The sequence below is a fragment of the Ranitomeya imitator genome, chromosome 5 (genome assembly GCF_032444005.1).
Source record: "Ranitomeya imitator isolate aRanImi1 chromosome 5, aRanImi1.pri, whole genome shotgun sequence".
NCBI classification, from domain to species: domain Eukaryota; kingdom Metazoa; phylum Chordata; class Amphibia; order Anura; family Dendrobatidae; genus Ranitomeya; species Ranitomeya imitator.
This window is the reverse complement of record NC_091286.1, coordinates 27,315,688-27,338,939: the sequence shown is the minus strand read 5'-3', so window position 1 is coordinate 27,338,939 and position 23,252 is coordinate 27,315,688. Positions and strand designations below refer to the sequence as shown.

Genomic DNA, 23,252 nt, shown 5'->3' with positions numbered 1-23,252 from the left:
ACAATATCGGAGGTCATTGGAGAATGTGCTACAACATTAGGGATAACGGGATCGGCACCGTACCAACCAAATTCTCGTAGCTTTAATATTGTGGGAGAGGCGTAGAAACCGCTGCGAGTTCGCTGTAGACGAGGTGCATTCACTGCATGGACGGCTGCCGGCCTCAGGGGGCGCTCTTAGGATTGGTGTAGTGGGGTGATAATAGGGGGGGGGATGTAGGGGGGCGGCAGAGCCTCATTCAGGGCAGCTCTCAGCACATCCCTGGTTTTATAGCCAAGGTATGTTTTTCCCTTCTGCAGTCCACAAGCTGGGATTTATCGCATCTCCGTAGATGAATATTGTCACATAGAGCTTGTAAATACAAGCACTTTCGCAATTTACTGCTCACTAAAGTTTTAAGCTGTTCTTGAGTTAGTAACACTTTTCTATTGTTTACTTGTTGCCTAGGAGACCGACCACCGCTGATGTTTAAGCTTGTAAGAATTCTAGCCAGGACTGGGAGTTAACAGTGCTTCTTAGCAATCCTGGCCGGCATCAAAACAGTGCTTACAAAAGTTCAAAGGAAAAAAAAAAAAAAAGCTTGTAAGCACTGAGCATGTCCTATTGTATAGCAGCAGTGGTCGGTCTCCAAGACAACGATATGTAAGCAAAACAAAAAAGCTAATATCTCAAGAACTGCTTAAAATTTTAACAAGCAGTAAATTGCAGAAGTGCTTGTTTATAAAAGTACTATTCGATGGTAACCAACAGGGTAATGTTAACAGTCCCATAATGTCTCCTTCCAGCGATTCGGTCCCTATAGCAATGAAGGCACCTCGTGTTGACCACACTTACTTTAAAGCCAGAGCTGCGAGACGCTTCAGCATGACAGCGATGTGATTGTGTTATTCTTTTTATTTTTATTTTTGCAAAAAAGATGGAGTAAGCAATGTACGCTTACACGGCTGTAAGCTATATGCCAAAATCCAAATAAAATTAAAAAAAAGAAAAAAAAATTATATATAAGCGTTCAGTAATACCTTCTTACAGATAGCTCGCAGCTTGGAAGCAGAAAAATGAAATGCAGAATTTACTGATAAAATTCACGCCAAGATACGTTCCCACAAGTCAACGTTTGGTTGGGGGCAAGTCGATAGAGGCATTAATAGGTGTATGTACTAATATTAATGATTAGGGCTAACAAGCCTGCAGGACATGTTATTAGGATGCACTGCAGACTACTGGGGCGGTAGTCAAGAGGTCAGTAGGGGGCGCTCTGATCGGTCAGGCTACAGTGCAAGGAGCCCCCCCTTTACCTTCTTGTTAAACGCCCAGATTTTGTCCCATTCCATGTTCACAACGGATCGGGAAGAGCCCTGCAAGAATACAAAAAATAATAATTAGAAGCCGGATTTAAAGAAGAGCGCAGCAAAAGTTGGGATCTAAAGCAGATGTCGTCCTCTGTACAGACCTGTGCGGCAATGAATTGCTTCAGCCCCTCCACAGTCATTCCTCTTCTAAGTACGCCCCGCACAGTCGGGAACCTAGGGTCATCCCTATGGCAGAGATACAGTTATTTAAAGGGGTTACACAGGACTTTGCGACAGGTCATTAACCAGATGGGTGACTGTCGACACCTCGCACCAGTGGAAATCAGCTTTTCGTAGCCTCCATGGAAGCCTGAAAACAACTGATCAGCGCCGGATGTCACTCCCACCAATCAGACCTTCTCCTCCAAAATCAAAGTAAAGAACAACTCCTTATTAAACACCCATGGGTTTTGAAGGGAACAGAGCTTGTAGGTCGTCGCCGGCAACCTAGTTGCCGGCGGGGCGCTCAGCCACTTGGCCGCAGGACGGCGGGGCGCTCAGCCACTTGGCCGCAGGACGGCGGGGCGCTCAGCCACTTGGCCGCAGGACGGCGGGGCGCTCAGCCACTTGGCCGCAGGACGGCGGGGCGCTCAGCCACTAGGCCGCAGGACGGCGGGGCGCTCAGCCAGTTGGCCACAGGACGGCGCTCAGTTGTCCACATATGTTTGGCCATACAATACATCTATAGGCAGTATGACACTTACCAACCATCCACGAGGCCCTCGTTCACAAACCATGTGAGCTTTCTCTTGGACAGCACAGTGTTGTTGAGGTTCAGGCGGCTATACTCCCAAATGTAAGGTTTCCTGATTCCCAAGGCATCGATGATCCAATAAAACTGCTCGTCGCGGTCGTGATATTCTGTCGTTCTTAGGGCGTGCGTGACTCCTTCTACACTGTCCACGATTGGGCAGGCGAAATCATATGTGGGGTAGATGCTGCAAACAACACAGGGCAGACATGCAAATAATAAGCCATAAAGGAAGTCATCCAGCACCGCCGCACCCCAACAGGACCCTGCGTGGATCGTGCCCAGCAGGTGTGTGAGGTTGTACCATCATTGGAATCGCTCGGATCCTACATGGAAATGACGTCACTAGATGATCCCTTTAAGATATAGCGACACAATGCTGGATTTAGTAGTAAATAACTGGTGAGTTTTGAAAAAGTAATGGAACCACCGTCTGTGGCATCAGAACCTACTTGTACTTGCTTCCTGTCCGTGGATGTGGCTGGGTCTTGCACCGGAATAAGGTGGGGTCCCGCATACATCCATTGTTGGAGTTCATATCGATCTTCGCTCGGAGGCAGCAGGTCTGGCCGAACTCTGAGCCCTTCTTCATTTCCTCCCACATTTGCTGGTTCTTCTCCACACCTGCAATAGAAAAACAAAAAAAGTGTTGTACAAAATGTGTAATGAAACCTCAGATACATGTATAAAAGAAAAAGATAAAAATGTCTCCAAAAGTTGGAAAACTCATTTAAGAACATTTTTCAATGTCAATTTGGTGCAATGAAAAAAAAAAAAAAAAAAAGCTGTCCTATATTCACCCTCCCTGGGTCCACTGCTTATTCTCTATCGTAGCTCCCGGTGACTGCGGCACTGACATCAGCGCTGCAGCCAATCAGTGATTTCAGCAGCTGGTACAGTCTACATAGGCAGAGCTCTGGCAGCAGTGCTGTTGACATGATGCAGACAATAGAAGACAGCGCAGAAGCAGAGACTCGGCGCTGAACCCGGGGAGGGTAAGTAAAGCACAGTTTGGATTGTCTGCAGCAAGTACAGCAGCGCGGTCACTTTAAGGATACGGATTCTGAGAAACCAGGAAAATTCCCGAGTGCTCCCAATTATTATGCTTTCATGTTTTCCTCCCCATTTTCCATGACCCACATCTTTTTTTTTTTTAGATTTCTGTCAGTATAGCCATATGACGGCTTGTTTTTTGCAGGACGAGTTGTAGTTTTAAGTGACACTTTTCACTTTACCAACTATTGCACTTCTTTTAGATTTCGACAGCTTGGAGTTTTGGGGCGATCCTGAATATTCTTATTTTTTATTTCTTACTGTTGCTCCGGTGTTTGGACTCGATCCTCTGTTCCCGCTCCGCCTTCATCTGCTCTGCCGGGGTGTCGTCCACATAAGCCTTTCCCTCTCTAATCAGTTTCTCTGCGTATTCGGTAATCCTCTCGAAGTGATCGGATGTGTATGTGAACTGATTGGGCTTGATCTGAAGCATCGAGACGTCTTCCAGGATAACCTGAGAATCGGAGAATGGGCGAAATCACGCGTCTCTATAGTCAGATCCACGATGATCGTTGTGATGTGTAAATATCCCGCTCATCTCTACACCCATCGGGTAATACTGGATCCTGCATTTACCTTTTCGAAATCTTCCTTCTCTTTCTCGGGGTTGGTGTCGTCGAACCTCATGATGAGTTTTCCTTTGAAGTTCACCTGGTAATGCTGATTGAGAAGCGCGGCCTTTGCGTGTCCAATATGCAGGTATCTGAGGACATAATTCTACGTTATCATCGTGTACTGGATTGCATTTTAAATAAAGGGTTAAATAATCTCATCATCTATCTATAATGGATCAATTGCAATCTGCTTGGAAAAACACAAACTCCGCAATTTACTTTTTCACAGTTTTCTTCACTCTCACGAAATGGAGGGATATCTTAATTCTATAGTTTACAGCTCTTTGCTAGGCTACCGGCCACCTCTGCAGTCTATCAGTGGTGGCCAGTCTCCTAGGCAAGGACTGCAGCACTTACAAGCTCTTTGCTAACCCCACTCTGTACACAGTGTACATCCGACCACACTGAAACCTGAAAACAGCTGATCGGCGGGGGTCCGGCTGATCTGATCTATATTGATAGTTCATCAATATATAGGTCCTGGAGAACCCCTTTAATAAACAAACAAGCTTCCCCCCTCCTATGCCAATATGGGGCCGATAATAAGTGAACCCCGATCCTACTATTGAGTAGAACTTACCCGCTGGCCTCTGGAGGGAACCTGACAATCACTTTTCCCATCTCGGCCCCTGGAAGCTCAACAAACTTTCCAACATCTTGTTTCTTCTCTGCAGGCTTAAAAAAAAAAAAATAGAATCAAATAATAAAAATTGATAAACGTCTGACCGCTGGGGCCCTCAGGGATCAACAGAACGAGGGTCCAGAACCTTTGGTAAGTCGATTAGGTGCCCTGCCGCTCTAGGTGTACTTGTCTGTCACTGTGCTGGTGATCGGCAGGGCCGCTAGCAATCAGCAACAAGTCATAACCTATTGATCAAGGATGTCGGTGTTGGGACTCGCACCAATGGGCAGCATGAGGAACTTTTATCCCTGTTGGAATGGAGCAGCAGTGAACATGTCGGACCGCCCTGCCATGCGACTGCCAGAAATATCTGCACTCGGCAGCCCCGTAAGGAATGAATACAGCTGCGGTTGCGCCGCTCCATCTACCTGGGATAAAAGTCTCTCGTTTGGCAGATCGGTGCCGGTCCCAGCGGTCAGACCGTCACAGATCAATAACTTATCACCTGTCCAAACTGCTTTTCACCGGACAACCCCTTTAATTGACCTGAAATTTATTATGGAGTGAGAACAAGGATGTAATGCGGCAGCTAAGCAGTGACAATCTTCACATACTCACTGCTGCTACGCTTAGCTTTCCCTGGAAAGGGACCGTGGGCTCCAGGAAGGTGTACCAGCGTCTGACATTGACGGCAGCTTTATTCTTTCGTATCTGGTCCTGCCATGGAGAGCTGACTGCAGGAGGAAAGAAAACATCTGGTCACTTCCAAGCCTGGCAACCAAGGAAAATGTAAGGATAGGTGGGGAAAAAAAAAAAAAGACAACTTTGTATTTGTGACCGTGTTGGTCATCTCCCAGCTTATCCACCCCCCTGCACGGCGCGCCACAGTCGCCCACTTGCACAGCGTGCAAGAAAAGAGTGTGAAAGGGGCGCAGTGCTGAACTAATGCTTCACACTTAGGCGGTGCGCAGGTCTCAGATATTGGACCCCACCCATTATAAATTGAAGGCATATTTGGGGCCAGTCTCAGCAGAGGAATTAGCGGAAGGTAAATCCTGATCACCAGGTAGGACGACTGTACATGGCAGATGTAGAATTACTTTTCGGTGTCAGGGTGGAGAAACTACTCAAAGAAAATCCCTTTAAATGGCAAAAGTGGCCCTAGCTTAAAAATGGAAAGCAGCAGGGGTAGAGGAATTATTTCCCACCATTAGAACGGCCGTAAATTACCTGCCAAAGCAGAGAAGATGCTGATGTCTGCGAGGGTCAAAGCATCGCCCACCAAGTACGTCCGCAGCGACAGGGAATGGTTGAGCTCCTGGAGGGCGGCGGCGAACGTGGACTTATTCTGCAGCCGGGTCTGACTGAACTCCACCCAATGGCTGATCTACAGAAGGACAAGGAATCTGGTCATTATCGAAAACAATGGGTTAAAAAAGTCAGCAAAAAGATCAATCCAAGTACTAATGTCAAGGGATGGGGATGCCGAGTGTCACTTCTGCTTTAAAGGCATTAAAGGGATACTCTACAACTGCTCAGGATCCGCACTGGTAGTAGCCATTACCTACCCAGACTGGAAACCAGCATTGGCTTAGGATTGGCCATCAATATGGGACTGGTAGGGGCTCGTCATTATGAGTGCCAATGGTCTCACCCGTCTGTTACAGAGTGCCAGTACTACGGAGGTGCTCCAGCCATAGCAAGGGGCATCCTGTACACTACTGGGACCCCTACTATGGAAATGAAGGGTCTTAAGCAGCGCCTGTCTGGACGGGGGCCAATCAGAAAATATATAATTTATCATTTTTGTAGTAGTCCTAATTATGCCCCAATTACAATGGCTCCCGGAGAACCCCTTTAGGAAAAGCAAAAAGATTATTTTATTTTAATTGTTTTTTTTAACTATTTATAGAATTCTCATTTGCGTCAATGCTGGCGGAGGATCTAGATTATCTACTGGAGTGATGTACAATTTCCCCTCCTGCCTCCCCCATGCTTTACACTGCAGCTGATTGGCTATATTATCAGGCATACTAATGTGCAATGTGATCGATCGGGGTCAGCTCAGGGGAACAGCTGGAGGTTGGACGCCTGCATTTGGCTGCAGCCGGGGCCGGGCCGTATTGTTTTCCTATATGCTATATATAAGGTGGCAGTGGACGCCAGATTGCAGGGGATATGTGGGGGGGCTGGATGGGACAGCTGAGAAGCCGTCGCAGAGACCGCCGCTGGAGTAAAAATACCCTCCACATAGCCAGGAATATCCGGACACTGCGGATACACAGGCGGCTCGCTGAAATCTCCCTCATCTAACAATACATAATGGTGTAAAGCATTAACGACGTCGTATAATTAATAACACTTTATTTTCCTCCAATAGATTATTGAAAACATCCTAATATCTGTACTGCATAAACCAGAGGAACATGTGGAATTAATCAACATGAAACATGAACCTCCGCAGAAAAAATAAAATAAAAACAAAAATAATAATAATAATCCAAATAATGATAATCATAATAAATAATAATGCAAGAAAATAAAAAAAATAAAAAAGAAATGCAAGACATTTCATCATGAATATCTGTACTGTCTAAACCAGAGCAACATGTGGATTTATTCAACGTGAAACCCAAACCGTCGCTGAAATGATTTACACTAGTAATGGAGCAAATAAAAAATACAAATAAAAAAAAATTATAATAAAAAAAAAAAAATATATAATAGTAATAATGTCTGATTTTCATCAAAAATCACCTGTGTGGTCTGCAGATTAAAAAAATAAATAAAAAAGGTGTAACTAGGGTCAAACTTGTCCATGGCTCTGCACAAGATCCTGTGACTACTCCTTGATGAGTATGTGATTATTACTTTTTACAATTTATTTACTTTTTTTACTTTTTATGTATTTATCAATAAAACCATCATTAAAAGCAAAGGCACCAATAACTTTCAATTGACAGCTCCATTTCGTAATGAGAATATTGGGTGGAAAAAGAATCCCATTCTGCTGATCAGTGCAGATCCCAGCGATCAAACTCCCTGCTGACCACCAAGATCCCACCTAACGTGAATAGGTGATGACTTGTTATTACCAGACAGCTCCACCACTGGACGGCCATACCTACGGTAACCTACCTCCGTCTGCTCCAGCAGGTTGGATCCCAGCAGTCCAGAGCTTGGAGCGAGTCTGGCCAAGTACCGGATAATGGAGTTCACATCATTAAAGGAGACGTCACTGAGAGGAGAGAAGGAAGTACATGATATTATCAGACGGAGGCAGGACAGACATGGTGGTGGGAAGGAGGGGATCCTGCACAAATAATGATCATAAAGGGATCGCTATCAATTATATGGTCACACACATGGCAGCAGAAAGCAGCAGTCAGGTCAGCGGGCAGCCATCAATATATAGGGAGACAATCAGCAAGGTGGAAACCTGACCCAATTTAATATTTCAATGTAAAAATCTGTTAAAATGTTGCTTAGACACATAGAAAGCAATCCGGTGAGTCCTGCTACTCCAAACAAAGTCTGGGCGGATAAAGTAAGACTCACAGGCTCTCTCTAGCAATGGGCGGGGGAAGCAGGACTCACAGGCTCTCTCTAGCAATGGGCGGGGGAAGCAGGACTCACAGGCTCTCCCTAGCAATGGGCGTGGGAAGCAGGACTCACAGGCTCTCTCTACGAGTGGGTGGGGGAAGCAGGACTCACATGCTTTGTCTAGTAGTGGGCAGGGGAAGCAAGACTCACAGGCTTTCTTTATGAGTGAGAGGGGGAAGAAGAATTCAGAGAATTTGTCCATGAGTGGGAGGGTGGGTGGAGCATGACTCACAGGCTCTCTATAGGAGATGGGGAAGCAGGACTAACAGGCTCTCTCTCTCTGAGTTGGGGGAGCAGGACTCACAGGCTCTCTCTATGAGATGGGGGAGCAGGACTCACAGGCTCTCTACGAGTTGGGGGAGCAGGACTCACAGGCTCTCTCTATGAGATGGGAGCAGGACTCACAGGCTCTATGAGTTGGGAAGCAGGACTCACAGGCTCTCTGAGTTGTGGGAGTAGGATTCACAGGCTCTCTCTGAGTTGGGGGAGCAGGACTCGCAGGCTCTCTCTATAAGATGGGGAGCAGGACTCACAGGCTCTCTATGAGTGGGCGGGGGAAGCAGGACTCACAGGCTCTCTCTATGAGTGGGCGGGGGAAGCAGGACTCACAGGCTCTCTATGAGATGGGGGAGCAGGACTCACAGGCTCTCTATGAGTGGGCGGGGGAAGCAGGACTCACAGGCTTTCTTTATGAGTGAGAGGGGGAAGAAGAATTCAGAGAATTTGTCCATGAGTGGGAGGGTGGGTGGAGCATGACTCACAGGCTCTCTATAGGAGATGGGGAAGCAGGACTAACAGGCTCTCTCTCTCTGAGTTGGGGGAGCAGGACTCACAGGCTCTCTCTATGAGATGGGGGAGCAGGACTCACAGGCTCTCTACGAGTTGGGGGAGCAGGACTCACAGGCTCTATGAGTTGGGAAGCAGGACTCACAGGCTCTCTGAGTTGTGGGAGTAGGATTCACAGGCTCTCTCTGAGTTGGGGGAGCAGGACTCGCAGGCTCTCTCTATAAGATGGGGAGCAGGACTCACAGGCTCTCTCTATGAGTGGGCGGGGGAAGCAGGACTCACAGGCTCTCTATGAGATGGGGGAGCAGGACTCAGGCTCTCTACGAGTTGGGGAGCAGGACTCACAGGCTCTCTCTATGAGATGGGAGCAGGACTCACAGGCTCTATGAGTTGGGAAGCAGGACTCACAGGCTCTCTATGAGTGGGCGGGGGAAGCAGGACTCACAGGCTCTTTCTATGAGTGGGCGGGGGAAGGAGGACTCACGGGCTCTCTCCGAGTTTGGGGAGCAGAGCTCTCGGCCTCTCTGGGTCCTGTCAGCAGTAAGCTGTTTTTTCAAGGAAAATTTGGAATCAAACCATAGAATACTATTAAATTGCGATCTCCGTGTTCCCACCATTACACCAGACTGCCCATACATAGGAGACACGACAGACAATTCATGTGAAGTAGGAGTATAAAACCAAAGAAAAAATTAACTATAGGAAGAAAAAGTGCGCTCACTTAGACACGCGCAGGGCAGTTTCTTTCCCGTCCTCCACATTGATCTCTACTTTGCCTTTTAGATGTTCCACAGTCCACAATACGGCTGAAATAAAAGAAATAACACAGATAAAAATTAATCAACAAGAACAAAGCAGGAGAATTCCGGCCATCACTCATGTGAGCGGTGTAACAAGCAGAGTCAGAAGAACTCTGCGGTATAGACTGTCTCTGATGAAGATCTTATGTGTATGGGCCCCCCAACTCCATCCCAATCACACATCAAAAGGTAATAGATTTCGACATGTGCTCGTCAACAATATCCTAACCTTTTGCGTATACAGCCTGTATGCAGACATATCAGTTTCCATGGTTACAGACTGCAAACACAACCAAAGTAGTCTGACCTTAGTCTTGCAAAACTATCGCATCGCTATGTGCACAACATGGGTTTCAATTAAGTTTTCATAACCCAACATTACAAATGATTATAAGAAACTTTGCAACATATCTTATCAAAGAAATCTGCTTCTTTCTCCATTTAAGAGCCTCTTCTGTCACCTAAACTCGTAGCTAAAGTCTATAGGGGACAATGCAAGACAGTATCAGATTACAGCTGCCGATAGAAATTTATGGAGATGAGAAGAGCACAGTGAGATAACCGGCCCATGGAGAGACAAACGGATCATGCTGCTATTTTCTAGTAAGTGTTTATCTCAATGTAAGATACGGATTCACAGATACACTGCTCAGTTGCATGATCTGGTCGTCAGTATTTGTCTAAGTTCAGTAAGGCTTGGTTCATATTGCGTTAATGTGACCGCGCTAACGGACAGCGTTGCACGGCGAAATTAACGCCGTGCAACGCGTCCGTTAGCGCGCCCATTAACAGCAATGGGGACGCGCATCACTAGCGCGTGCCATTTTCGGCACGCGCTGGCGATATGCCGGTGTTTTGTGGCGCGCCGCGGACGCTGCTTGCAGCGTCCGCGGCGCGCCCAAGGTCCGTTCCCCGCTCTCGCAGATCGGAGATCTGCGAGAGCGGGGACGTTTTTACGCGACCCCATAAAACAACATTGCGTTAGCGCAATCTGCTAGCGCTAGGCGCTAAACGTATTGCACTAACGCAATATGAACCTAGCCTTATCGTTAGCAATTGGGTGCATGGAGGATGAATAGGCAGGAGCAGATTATGATTAACATTTAGAAAGAAGGAACAGAGGAGAGTTATGTTAGCGAGTTGAGATAATAGCCTTGTCTAAAGAGATGTGCTTTTAAAGCACTCTTAAACATGGGGGCTAGGAATTACGTTAAGTCAGCTCGTTTGGGGTAGTGAATTCGAGAAAAGTGGCGCAGCACGAGAGAAGTCTTGGAGATGGAGGTTAAAGGTTCGGATTATGGAATATGTTAGTCTTAGGTCAGTTGCAGAATGAAGAGCATGGGTAGGGCGACAGACACGAGAGATGTAGGGCGGTGCAGAACTGTGGAAAGATTGTTGGCGAGAGAGAATTTGTATTCTATTTTGTAGCGAATGAGTAACCAGTGCAATGGCTGGCACAGGGTGGAGGCGACGGTGTAGCATCTGGACAGAAATACAACCCTGGCTGCCGCATTCAGGATGGATTGGAGAGAAGGTGGTTTAGTTAGAGGGAGACCGATCAGAAGAGAGTTGCAGAAGTCCAGACGAGAGAATAATAGTGACAGTAAGGGTTTTTGCAGCTTCAAAGGTCGGATTCTGGAGATATTTTTAAAAATGCAGGTAACGTGAGTGAGTAAATGATCGGATAGGGAATAAAGGAAAGTGAATGGTTGAACCCTCCAAGGTAATTGCAGTATCAGGTATAGTCCGGTTAGTAGAGGGAGGAGACACAAGGAGTTAAGTTTTAGAGAGATTCAGTGACAGAGGGAGGACATGATGTTAGAGACAGCAGACAGACGAGTGGGGGTGATGTCAGGAGGCCATGTCTATAGTTGGGCGTCCTCAGCATAGAGATTATACTGGAAACCAAATGTACTGATTGTTTGTCCAATGGGGCGGTGTATAAGGAGAGGAGAGGGCCTAGGACGGAGATTGCAGATGAGTGTGCACAGTACTCTCTGAAACATGCCCTCCATCTTTCAGGGGAGGAAAGGTGGGCTGGTTGTAATACAATGTCGCTCCCTCTCTGCCTATGCAGCATCAATAGTAACAAGATATAATGTTAAAAATAATGTAAAAAAACAAAAAAAACCGCAATATTCTTACCTTCCGGCGTCCCGCGCAGTGTTACCGATGCTCGCGATATTCCCGGCAGCTGCCGTTCCCAGTAATGCGTTGCGAAATGATCCGATGACGTCGCGGTCTCGTGAGACGGCTACGTCATCAGAGGTCATTGCACGCAAGGCATCACTGGGAACGGCAGCTGCCGGGAGCGTGGGTAACACTGCGTGGGACCCAGGAGGTGAGAATATTGCCATTTTTTTTTTAACCTGGGTTTTCGCAATGGAAAACCGTCGCCAAGACGCATACACAACAGGTGCACATAGCCTCGACGGGTCCGTCAGAAAAACTGGCCCAGTGCACCCGTTTTTTTACAATCTGCACAGGATCCGTCATTTCAACATTTTGACGGATCCTGTGCAGATTGTAAAAACGCAAATATATCTATATACATTATAATCAATGGCTTAAAATGGTTGACATAAACTAATATAAGCCACACAGACTGTTCTGTGTTTTCCACCCAAAAAGCAGAAGAACTCCAGATGTATTAAGTGCTGATGAGATGTCTCAACTTTGTCCCAGATGCAGAGAACTCCATTTTAGTTGCTTAATCAGCAGTCATATGTGCATTAATCACAATATTCCATATATATTCAGATAACCAATAACAGAGGAGCTAGACAATATGTTAATTAACTAACCACCCCTAACCACTCCTTTCTATATGCAATTATAAAACTATGTATCAGGAAATAAAGGATCAGTATTGATGGAATGCTATGGACACAATGTTGTGCAGTCTCATTCCTTGAGCGCTCAAAATACTCAGTCTTATTGGGAACGGCCGCAGCACACACGGGATAGATTTATCCAACCCAAATTTCCATATCAACCTTCTTTAAATAAAAAAAAAAAAAACTTGTCAGAAATCTTACAGTTTTCATATTGGTCACTCAGTCCAATACTAGATTCATAATTGCTGTTCTGTACAGATGACATTTCAGAAGTCTCATTATCATCACAGAAATGATTACAATAAATTAACTCCACTACAAGGCTATGTGCACACGTTCAGGATTTCTTGCAGAAATTTCCTGTGCAAAACTGGACATTTTCTGCAAGAAATCCGCATGCGTTTTTTGTGCGTTTTTTTTTTTTTTTTTGCAGATTTTTCCGGAGGTTCCCAATGCAATAGTATAGTGGGAAATCCGCAAAAAATCCGCAAAATTAATGAACATGCTGCGTTTTTTTACCGCGATGCGTTTTTTTCGCAGAAAAAATGAATGATGTGCACAAAAATTGCAGAATGCATTCTAAATAATGGGATGCATAATGTATGCGGTTTTTTTCGCGTTTTTATAGCGAAAAAACGCGAAAAATCTGCAACATGTGCACACAGCTTAACACAGGATCCACGATTCACAATAGGTGATGTCACAGCTCACCTCACCCCCCTGTACAATGACTGATAACACCTCTATATACAGTAGATAACACAGGATCTACCATTCACAATAGGTGATATCACAGCTCACCTCCTCCTCCTCCTGTACAATGACTGATAACACCTCTATAAACAGTAGATAACACAGGATCCACCATTCACAATAGGTGATGTCACAGCTCACCTCCTCCTCCTGTACAATGACTGATAACACCTCTATATACAGTAGATAACACAGGATCTACCATTCACAATAGGTGATATCACAGCTCACCTCCTCCTCCTCCTGTACAATGACTGATAACACCTCTATAAACAGTAGATAACACAGGATCCACCATTCACAATAGGTGATGTCACAGCTCACCTCCTCCTCCTGTACAATGACTGATAACACCTCTATATACAGTAGATATTACAGGATCCACCATTCACAATAGGTGATGTCACAGCTCACCTCCTCCTGTACAATGACTGATAACACCTCTATATAGTAGATAACACAGGATCCACCATTCACAATAGGTGATATCACAGCTCACCTCCTCCTCCTGTACAATGACTGATAACACCTCTATATACAGTAGATAACACAGGATCCACCATTCACAATAGGTGAGGTCACAGCTCACCTCCTCCTTCTCCTGTACAATGACTGATAACACCTCTATCCATGTACCTAACAAAAAGTAAGTGATTAATAATAAATCTAGTGACCAGTGTAAAAAAAATTACAAGATTTTCCTTTTTTCATACACAGTAATATAAAAAATAAATAAATAAATAAAAATAATAACCCTTAGAAACAACAGCCCTTTTCTGAGGACACATTCTGATGTCAATGAGCTTCTGAGTGATCAGAATATGACATCAGGAGCATTGCAGTTGTGTACAGGCAGAACAGGTTTTTCCAGGGCAAACCCTGCAGTCTCCTACTTAACAAGCAACACTGAAGGTTTTGTTGTTGTCTTATTTGCCCCACTATAAGGCTACGTTCAGATTTGCGTTCCGCCGGGATGCGTCGGGCGCAGCCGCGGCGACGCACGCGTCATGCGCCCCTATATTTAACATGGGGGCGCATGGACATACGTTGTGCTGCGTTTTGCGATGCATGCGTCTTTTTTGCCGCACGCGTCAGGGCGCAGAGGACGCAGCAAGATGCATTTTTTTTGCGTCCAAAATTCGGCAAAAAAGGACGCATGCGTCGCAAAGAGCAGCGTTTTAGCGTGCGTTTTTATTTGCGTTGTGCGTTGCGTCCCCGACGCAGAGGCGCACAATGCAAATGTGAACGTAGCCTTAAGGGTATGTTCCCACAGTCAGTAAACGCTGCGTGCTGGACGCTGCATACATCCGCAGAGTCCAGAAGTTACAGCATAGTGGATGGTATTTCACGAAATCCCATGTCCACTATGCGTGCACCGATGGCCGCGGCTTACCCGCGGAGACGGACATGCGGCGCGTCCTTCCAGACCGCAGCATGTCTATTTATCTTGCGGAGACGCTCAGTCTCCGTAAGATAAATCTCACCGTACAATGTATTGGATGTGGTGACTCCGCACGGTTCAATGATTACATGCGGATTCACCTGCGTTCAAAAGCCAGCAGAGCTTTGGAAACAGCGGACATGTTCTGTCCAAAGCGCTGCCGATTTCTGACCGTGTGCACCCAGCCTAAGAACAGTCTCGCAAAGGAAACAACCGAAAAAGTCCGCCGACAGTAACAACTTTTCAAAGTTATTCCTGAGTTCCATACTCCGGAGCTTGGAGCAGCTTTATGAAAAGACGACGAATCCCTCAACCCCACACACACAGGTTTACAAAGTCTCCTCTGAAAACAAGGAGAGTGATAAACACTCTTTATGGACAAATCCTTTTAATACTTGTGCCATTGTGGAAAATTAAAAACTGTTCATACAAGTTCTCCATACAAAAAACAACAACAAAACAAACAGGTTAAACATTGATTTATAGGACTGCCACCTTAACACGGACCCATGGACTGTTTACAACCAGTGACATCAACTCCTCTGGCTCTTGGCAGATACCTGTGGGCCCAAATGCTTTGGCGGCTAATCCAATTTTCAAGGTCTCTGGCCCTTTGATTCTTCCTTAGTCGACGCACACCGTTTATTATTGAACAATGCGGCGCACAAAACGCTGAATTAAATGCAGACGCCTAACACTGCCAGTTTCAGGACATTCTTTGTGCTCTCACGATGTACATGCAACAGTCTTTGCGTCTCCCACGCGATGTACGTACAGCAGTCTCGGCGTCTCCCACGCGATGTATGTACAGCAGTCTCGGTGTCTCCCACGCGATGTAAGTACAACAGTCTTTGTGTGTCCCACGCGATGTACGTACAGCAGTCTCGGTGTCTCCCACGCGATGTAAGTACAACAGTCTTTGTGTGTCCCACGCGATGTACGTACAGCAGTCTGTCTCCCACGCGATGTACGTACAGCAGTCTCGGCGTCTCCCACGCGATGTACGTACAGCAGTCTCGGCGTCTCCCACACGATGTACATACAGTAGTCTCGGCGTCTCCCACACGATGTACATACAGCAGTCTCAGCGTCTCCCACGCGATGTACGTACAGCAGTCTCGGCGTCTCCCACGCGATGTACGTACAGCAGTCTCGGCGTCTCCCACACGATGTACATACAGTAGTCTCGGCGTCTCCCACACGATGTATATACAGCAATCTATGTTATGTATACTGCAGACCTTCCACTGCTTGAGTTGTATAAATATGACATGAGCAGTGATTAATTTCAACTTTGAGTAGAAATGCATTGAAATATGTATCAGAGTTCGGAACAACGTACGTCTACGAGTTGCTTATAAAACTTATAATCGCATAGTGTTGAGTGTGTTATAAGGACTCGATACAAAGATACATTACTGGGCAACTTTTAGTTAAAAGTTTTTGCAAAGTGGTTTCGTTTTTGCTGGAATAATTGGCCACTTCTTGATTCTGCTGCAGATCCTTCTTGCAGGACTGATTGAGGCAAGTGAATCCCCACCGTACGATAAAGCAGAGTCATTTACCGGAATCCATTAGTGTCCTCCCAAACTGCAGTCTGGCTTTAGAGTAAGATTGCGAGCAGAAATCCATTATGTATAAGCTCCGGCCATTAATCAACAACGGGTCAATGTTTGTAGGAGAAAAAGTCAGGAGGACACCATGTAATATTACATTACTGGGCAAAAGGGTCAAAGATGGACACAAGATTTAAAAGGGTAGATCTGTGGTAAGGAAAATTGATGGGCTGGGGAGGGTCAAATGTAAATATCCCCCAAAACTAAACTTACTTAGGTGGTCTTCCCATATAATATATGGCATAGGATAAAGGATTAGAACATGTAATCACTTAAAGAGCTTATTCTAGTCACAGGATAAGAGATAACATGCCTGATGTGAGGATCCTCGCGGACCCCCGAGCACAGGACTCTGAATGAAAGGGGGTCTACAATGTGAGTTACAGCTCCCCTCATGGTCCTTTCAGGGACAGTATCGTTATCGATTGGATAGGAGATAACTTACTGATTGTTAGGGGTCCGGGACCCCGACTGAAAGCTGCAGAAGTCGAGCATGCACACCTCCACCTCTGATCCACACATTCTGGACTGCCAGACTCTCAGGAGCACTGCATTCAGCTAATGGTAGCGGAAGTGTGCATGCTCGGCCTCCGCTCTGCTCTCAGGACACTTGGGGGTCCCAACGGTCAGACCTCCAGCAATCAACAAGACGTGTCTACAGGGTAGCGGGAAATCCTGGCTCTGTTCATCAGGTCAGAGTCTTCTCACTATCAATGGCGGTTCTGCACGCTCAGCGCTGGGTATAAAGAAGCTGGTGAGCAGGACGCAGATCACGACGATGGGAGAGTCACCGCCGACTCTCGGGACGCAGATCACGACGATGGGAGAGTCACCGCCGACGCTCGAGACACAGATCACTACAATGAAAGGGTCACTACTAACGCTCAGGACGCAGATCACTACAATGAGAAAGTCACCGCTGACTCTCGGGACCCAGATCACTACAATGGGAAAGTCACCGCTGACTCTCGGGACCCAGATCACTACGATGGGAGAGTCACCGCTGACGATCAAGACGCAGATCACTACGATGGGCGAGTCACCGCTGACAATCAAGACGCAGATCACTACGATGGGCGAGTCAGCGCTGACTCTCGGGACCCAGATCACTATGATGGGAGAGTCACCGCTGACAATCAAGACGCAGATCACTACGATGGGAGAGTCACCGCTGACGATCAAGACGCAGATCACTACGATGGGAGAGTCACTACGATGGGAGAGTCACCGCTGACAATCAAGACGCAGATCACTACGATGGGAGAGTCACCGCTGACGATCAAGACGCAGATCACTACGATGGGAGAGTCACTACGATGGGAGAGTCACCGCTGACGATCAAGACGCAGATCACTACGATGGGAGAGTCACCGCTGACGATCAAGACGAAGATCACTACGATGGGAGAGTCAATACGATGGGAGAGTCACCGCTGACGATCAAGACGCAGATCACTACGATGGGAGAGTAACTACGATGGGAGAGTCACCGCTGACGCTCAGGGCGCAGATCATTTAAGGGGTTAACATCAATCACAGCCTATCAGGAAGGGTTACAGGGGTTGAGCAGACTGATACCGCGGCCCTCCCTGCATAGCCATGTTCACACTCAGGTGTCGCATCTTAGCCCCAATTGGAGAGAATGTGCTCCAGAACCCCACCTGGGTCATCACAGTGCTCGGAGCGCTGGTGTCCGGCGACGTTCTTCTTTCGGAGGACGACATTTACATTTTGACATTCTGTAATCACATATACAGGTCAGATGGGGGCATAAAACCACAGGGTCCACGCTGCTGTGTCCGGCGAGGACCTCAGGGCTGACCCCGGGGGAGGCTGCACTAGACCCTGAAGAACACAAATCCTACCACATACACTGGATGGATAATGTAATGTGTGCAGAAACGAGGAGGAGGATAATGGGACGGGAGATCAGAGAGGACACCGCATGATGCAACCTCATGTAAGGAGACAAAACCGTGCGAGCGGCTCAGCACAACCCTCTGTGCACAACACAGGCGACCTGCTCAGGAAGGGCCGGGAAAGAGCGGCTCTGGCACCGACTGTGTGCAACCAGACAACACCGCACGCTACTCTGCAGTACAATACATCGCACGCTACGCCGCCACGTAATACCACATCGCGCGCTACGCCGCCACGTAATACCACATCGCGCGCTACGCCGCCACGTAATACCACATCGCGCGCCACGCCGCCACGTAATACCACATAGCGCGCCACGCCGCCACGTAATACCACATAGCGCGCCACGCCGCCACGTAATACCACATAGCGCGCCACGCCGCCACGTAATACCACATAGCGCGCCACGCCGCCACGTAATACCACATAGCGCGCTACGCCGCCACGTAATACCACATAGCGCGTTATGCCGCCACGTAATACCACATAGCGCGCTACGCCGCCACATCACACGCTACGCCGCCATGTAATACTACATCACCATGTAATACTACATCATAAGTTACACCACCATATACGGTAATACTACATCACATGTTATACCGAACCCTACTCCGCCATATACTACACGTTACACCACCATATACTACATCACACGCTTCACCGCCATGTAATACCACACCACCTGTTACACCGCCATATAATGCATCGCCATACAATACTACATCACTCATTACACCGCCAAATACTAAGCTGCATATACTACACCACCCACTACATCGCATTATAGCACACTGCCTGTTTCTCTGCAATATACCACCACCCACTACACTACCACATAATACCGCCATATACCACACCACAAATTCTAACACTATATTATCCATCTAGAATCTGTGATGTGTGTAGACAAACACAACACCCGCAGTGTGATGAGGATAATGGGACATCAGGAGGAGAGAGGCAACATACTTTAGGCACCCAAATATTACACCGCCATATAATATCGCCCGTCACACCGCCATGTAATTTTATAGCAGACGGATTTTGGAGCATAATAAATCACAATGACCACAGTTGCTAAACCCAGTGGATCAGCGCAGAGCGGACCGGACCCCGGGGACCACCACATACGTGCACCACACACTCCGCACCGGGCTTCAGAATAGATGCTGGGACTTGTTGTTCCACATCAGCTGTAGAGGTGGATAGTGCCAGAATACACTGTGTCAAAGAATGATGGAAGCATGATGGGATTTGTAGTTCCCCACCAGCCATGCATCTCTCCTAGCAGAGGAACTACAAGTCCTCATCAATCTCACGAAGTGAGGAGACAGCCTGCTACCAGGGAGCAGGACCACAAGTCCCAGCACTCCATACTATGACAGGTGACGGCTGCGGAGACTGGCTGTCATCATACGCCCCGCCCACTGACGTCGAACTACAAGTCGCAGCATGCCACGTCAAAGAGACAATGACAGCGCACGCTGGGACTCGTAGTTCCATACGGCATAGAGTACAATAATGGTCATACAAGACCGGGAGGTGACTACTGTCCTCACCCAGCGGAGGGCTCGGGCCGCTGCACACGGTCAGGCTGAGCGCCATGCTTTCTTCCCCACTCCTGATCTTGAGCCCAGGAGCTGCCACGCAGCTGCCGACTGAATGAGAAAGAGACAAGGCGCTTCCGCCGCTCACATGCTCAGCGCAGCCCTCAGCCGGCCCACAGCTGCACCACACTTCCGGCGCCGCCATGTTTCTTGTGGGCAACACTGTATCAGCCGCCATCTTTGATTCGGGATAACGCACATAGATGAATGACGCGCAGCCTGCCAACTCTGCGCAACCAATCAGATTTCAGCTTCTATTTTTCAAAGTCCCTTTTGAAAACGAAAGCTGCAATTTCATTGGTTTTTAAGGTCTTAGCCCTCTGTAGTTCATTTCCCAATATTTCACACTACCTTGAACTTTCATGCAGCCGCACTCACAACTTTGTAATGGAAAAAAAAATATGTTAAAACTGTAATTTTTCTATTTTTCCTCCGCTGACCCTCTGTGGGTCTCTTATAATTTTAGCGTAGCGAGCTTTAGTTATTATTGGTCCCATTTTGTGTCACAAATGATATTTTTATCACTTTTTATTGTAGTTTGGGTAGGGGTGAGGATGAGAAGACTCAGTAACATTTTTCTTTTTTTAACGTTTATCTTATGAGTTAAAAAAATAATATTTTCATAGATCGGAGTTTTACGGACACGGCAATAGCAAATTTTCTTTTATTTTTTTAATTTATTGTTGGATGGGGAAAAATTGGCGGAGGGGAATTTACATTTTTACGTTTTCTCACAAAATGAAAGCTACTCACTGATTGGTTGCTACGGGCAACAGTGACAGATTTTATTTTTTTTAAGATAAAAAAAATGGAAAAACCTTGCAATAAATTATTTTTAAAAACTACTGTCCCCCCACTGTCATCCCTGCGTGTTACCGAGACCCCAGTGATGTAGCCACCATAGCGACGGAAGGCCACGTGACAACATAATATGGTCTCTAAGGGCGCAATGTCACAGGGGCTGAGGCAACGGTGCGCACCACTAATAGCACCGCCAACTGCAATGGTATCTGTATCCTCAAGATGCCGTTACCATGGATACAATGGTGGAACAGGGAGCCGGATTCTCAGCGCAGCAGGCGCAGTGATATCCCCAGATCGCGCCGGCTGCACGGAGACTCAACACAGACCGGGGAATGACCGCTGCAAAGACCGGGGAATGAGGCTACTTTTTTTTTTTTAAAGTTTTATCAGTCACTTCTTAAAGGTGACTGCAAAAACTTGTGTTGTGGGGGTGTAGGTGCCCTCTGAATATAAGGGCAACGGTGGGGCCTTTTAATGTATTGGGGGGCTATGGGGCCTTATATGAGGGCCTCATAATGTGGTTGGGGGCTTGTGTTTGTGCAGGAGGCATTTTGGAGGCTTCATACTCTATGTGGGACCATGAAAGAGGTATCGTAATGGGCAAGAAATGAAGGTAAAGTCGGGTTATGAAGGTAAAGTCAATGACCTATATTTACCTTCATTCGCGGTGAGGCGTCCTCTGCTGGTTGTTCCTCGAGCGTGGGAACTTTCTTAGAAAGCTCCCAGGCTGGAGCTCATATGAGGAGAACCAGCAGAGGGCGCCTCACCGCAAATGAAGGTAACTACAGGTCATTGACCTACTTTACCTTCATTCCCCGGGGTTTTGCAGCCACGAGTACCGCTGCATTAGCAGAGCTCCTGGCTGTAAAATATTTTAACTCCTTCAGATGGATTTACATTGTGGGACGTTACAGATCTTCGGAAGGTATGTATATTGTTGGTTTATTATTTTTTCTTTGTTACAGATCGAGGGTCTTCAGATGGATTGAGCGTAGAATAAAATATTACAACAACCTTTGTTTTTATTTCATTAAAATACTTTTAAATAATGTGTTTGTTTTTTTAACCCTTTACTACTATTGGATTAATAATGGATAGGTGTCATAATTGACGCCTCTCCATTATTATTCTGGCTTAATGTCACCTTACAATAGCAAGGTGACATTAACCCTTCATTACCCCATATCCCACCGCTACACGGGAATGGGAAGAGAGTGGCCAAGTGCCAGAATAGGCGCATCTTCCAGATGTGCCTTTTCTGGGGTGGCTGGGGGCAGGTGTTTTTAGCCAGGGGGGGGCCAATAACCGTGGACCCTCTCCAGGCTATTAATATCTGCCCTCAGTCACTGGCTTTACTACTCTGGCGGAGAAAATTGCGCGGGAGCCCACGCCAATTTTTTCTGCAATTTAACCCTTTAATTTAATAGCTAGAACGGCCAAATTTTGCATATACACACTACTAACATTAGTAGTGTGTAATATGCAAAAAAATGGTGATATGAGATGGTTTACTGTATGTAAACCATGTCTCATATAATGTCGGGTTTAGGAAGGAGATAGCAAAAGCTGGCAATTGAATTACCGGCTTTAAAGCTATCTCGCGCTGGATGAAATATTAATATATATACATATATGTATCTACTGACATTATATATATATACACATACACAGTATATATGTTTTTTTTTTTACACATGGATCCCTTGTATAGCCGTATGTCGGTTTTGCAAGCCTGTGAGAAAAACACGCAGTACGGATGCCATACGGATTACATACGGAGGATGCCATGCGCAAAATACGCTGACACACCCTGCCTACGGAGGAACTACGGACCACTATTTTGGGGACTTTTCAGCGTATTACGGCTGTAATATACGGACCGTATTGTCTTACGCCGAGTGTGACGCCGGCCTAACAGTAACAACACAAGGCAGACTTTGGATAATAAGGAGTCCAAATAACTGGAAGAAGTTTTTGAAGTTTGTATAGAGGAGTGAGCGCTGTCCTTGGTAATGTTGTGCATTATTGAACTACTGGAGAAGAAATTAAAAAAAAAAAAAAAAAAAAAAAGACCTTGCACCTCTCGAGAGTCATCAGTGGAAAGTGTTGACTGCTTTTGATATTTTGGCTGATTTCTTCTACTCTTCTGGTTTTAGCCAGACTCCTACTCCAGCATTTTTTAACACCTGTAATGCTAACCCATGATTGGAATACAAGGCTAGAAGGATACAAACTTGTTTGCAAGAAACAGACTTATTAAAACGGGGAGGAGTCGTCGCATTGTATGTTAGAAAAGCGTATATATCCCTAGATTAAAGCTTCAGAGACTCGGAGTTCTGTTTGGGTAAGAATACAAGGAGAGGACACCATTGTAGATGTTTACTACAGGCTGCCTGTGCAAGCTGAAGATATGGATGAACTCTTCATCAGATAACCAAGTTCTCAAAAAAAAAAAATGAAGTCGTGATCATGGGAGATTTCATCCACCTAGACATTTTTTGGGAATCTCTCTCAGGCAAAATTAACAGGTCCAGCAAATTCTTATCCTCCTGCGATTCTTATTGAAAAAAAATGTCCAAGTATGGAATGGACAAGACTCAAAGAGTGGTCATAAATGGCTGCACATCCAGTTGGAAGAGTGTTTCTAGTGGGGTACCACAAGGCTCTGTCCTGGGCCCTGTATTGTTCAACATT

The 23,252-nt window shown here is 46.4% G+C and overlaps 1 protein-coding gene across 2 annotated transcripts in view; it reads right to left on the bottom strand.

The window, feature by feature from the left end:
* The window catches only part of EPRS1 (glutamyl-prolyl-tRNA synthetase 1), a 78,254-nt gene extending 58,372 nt beyond the window's left edge, over positions 1-19,882 (bottom strand). For both annotated transcript variants that reach the window (XM_069768477.1, XM_069768478.1), the window contains exons 1-12: positions 19,707-19,882; positions 9,500-9,584; positions 7,528-7,627; positions 5,620-5,776; positions 5,008-5,123; positions 4,348-4,442; positions 3,730-3,856; positions 3,415-3,607; positions 2,553-2,724; positions 2,054-2,287; positions 1,451-1,535; positions 1,296-1,355 (exon numbers count right to left, since the gene is read on the bottom strand). In XM_069768477.1, coding sequence (XP_069624578.1) covers positions 1,296-1,355; positions 1,451-1,535; positions 2,054-2,287; positions 2,553-2,724; positions 3,415-3,607; positions 3,730-3,856; positions 4,348-4,442; positions 5,008-5,123; positions 5,620-5,776; positions 7,528-7,627; positions 9,500-9,584; positions 19,707-19,752 — 1,470 coding nt within the window. In that variant the 5' untranslated portion in view covers positions 19,753-19,882. The remainder of the gene's footprint in view (positions 1-1,295; positions 1,356-1,450; positions 1,536-2,053; positions 2,288-2,552; positions 2,725-3,414; positions 3,608-3,729; positions 3,857-4,347; positions 4,443-5,007; positions 5,124-5,619; positions 5,777-7,527; positions 7,628-9,499; positions 9,585-19,706) is intronic.
* Positions 19,883-23,252: the final 3,370 nt, after the last annotated feature.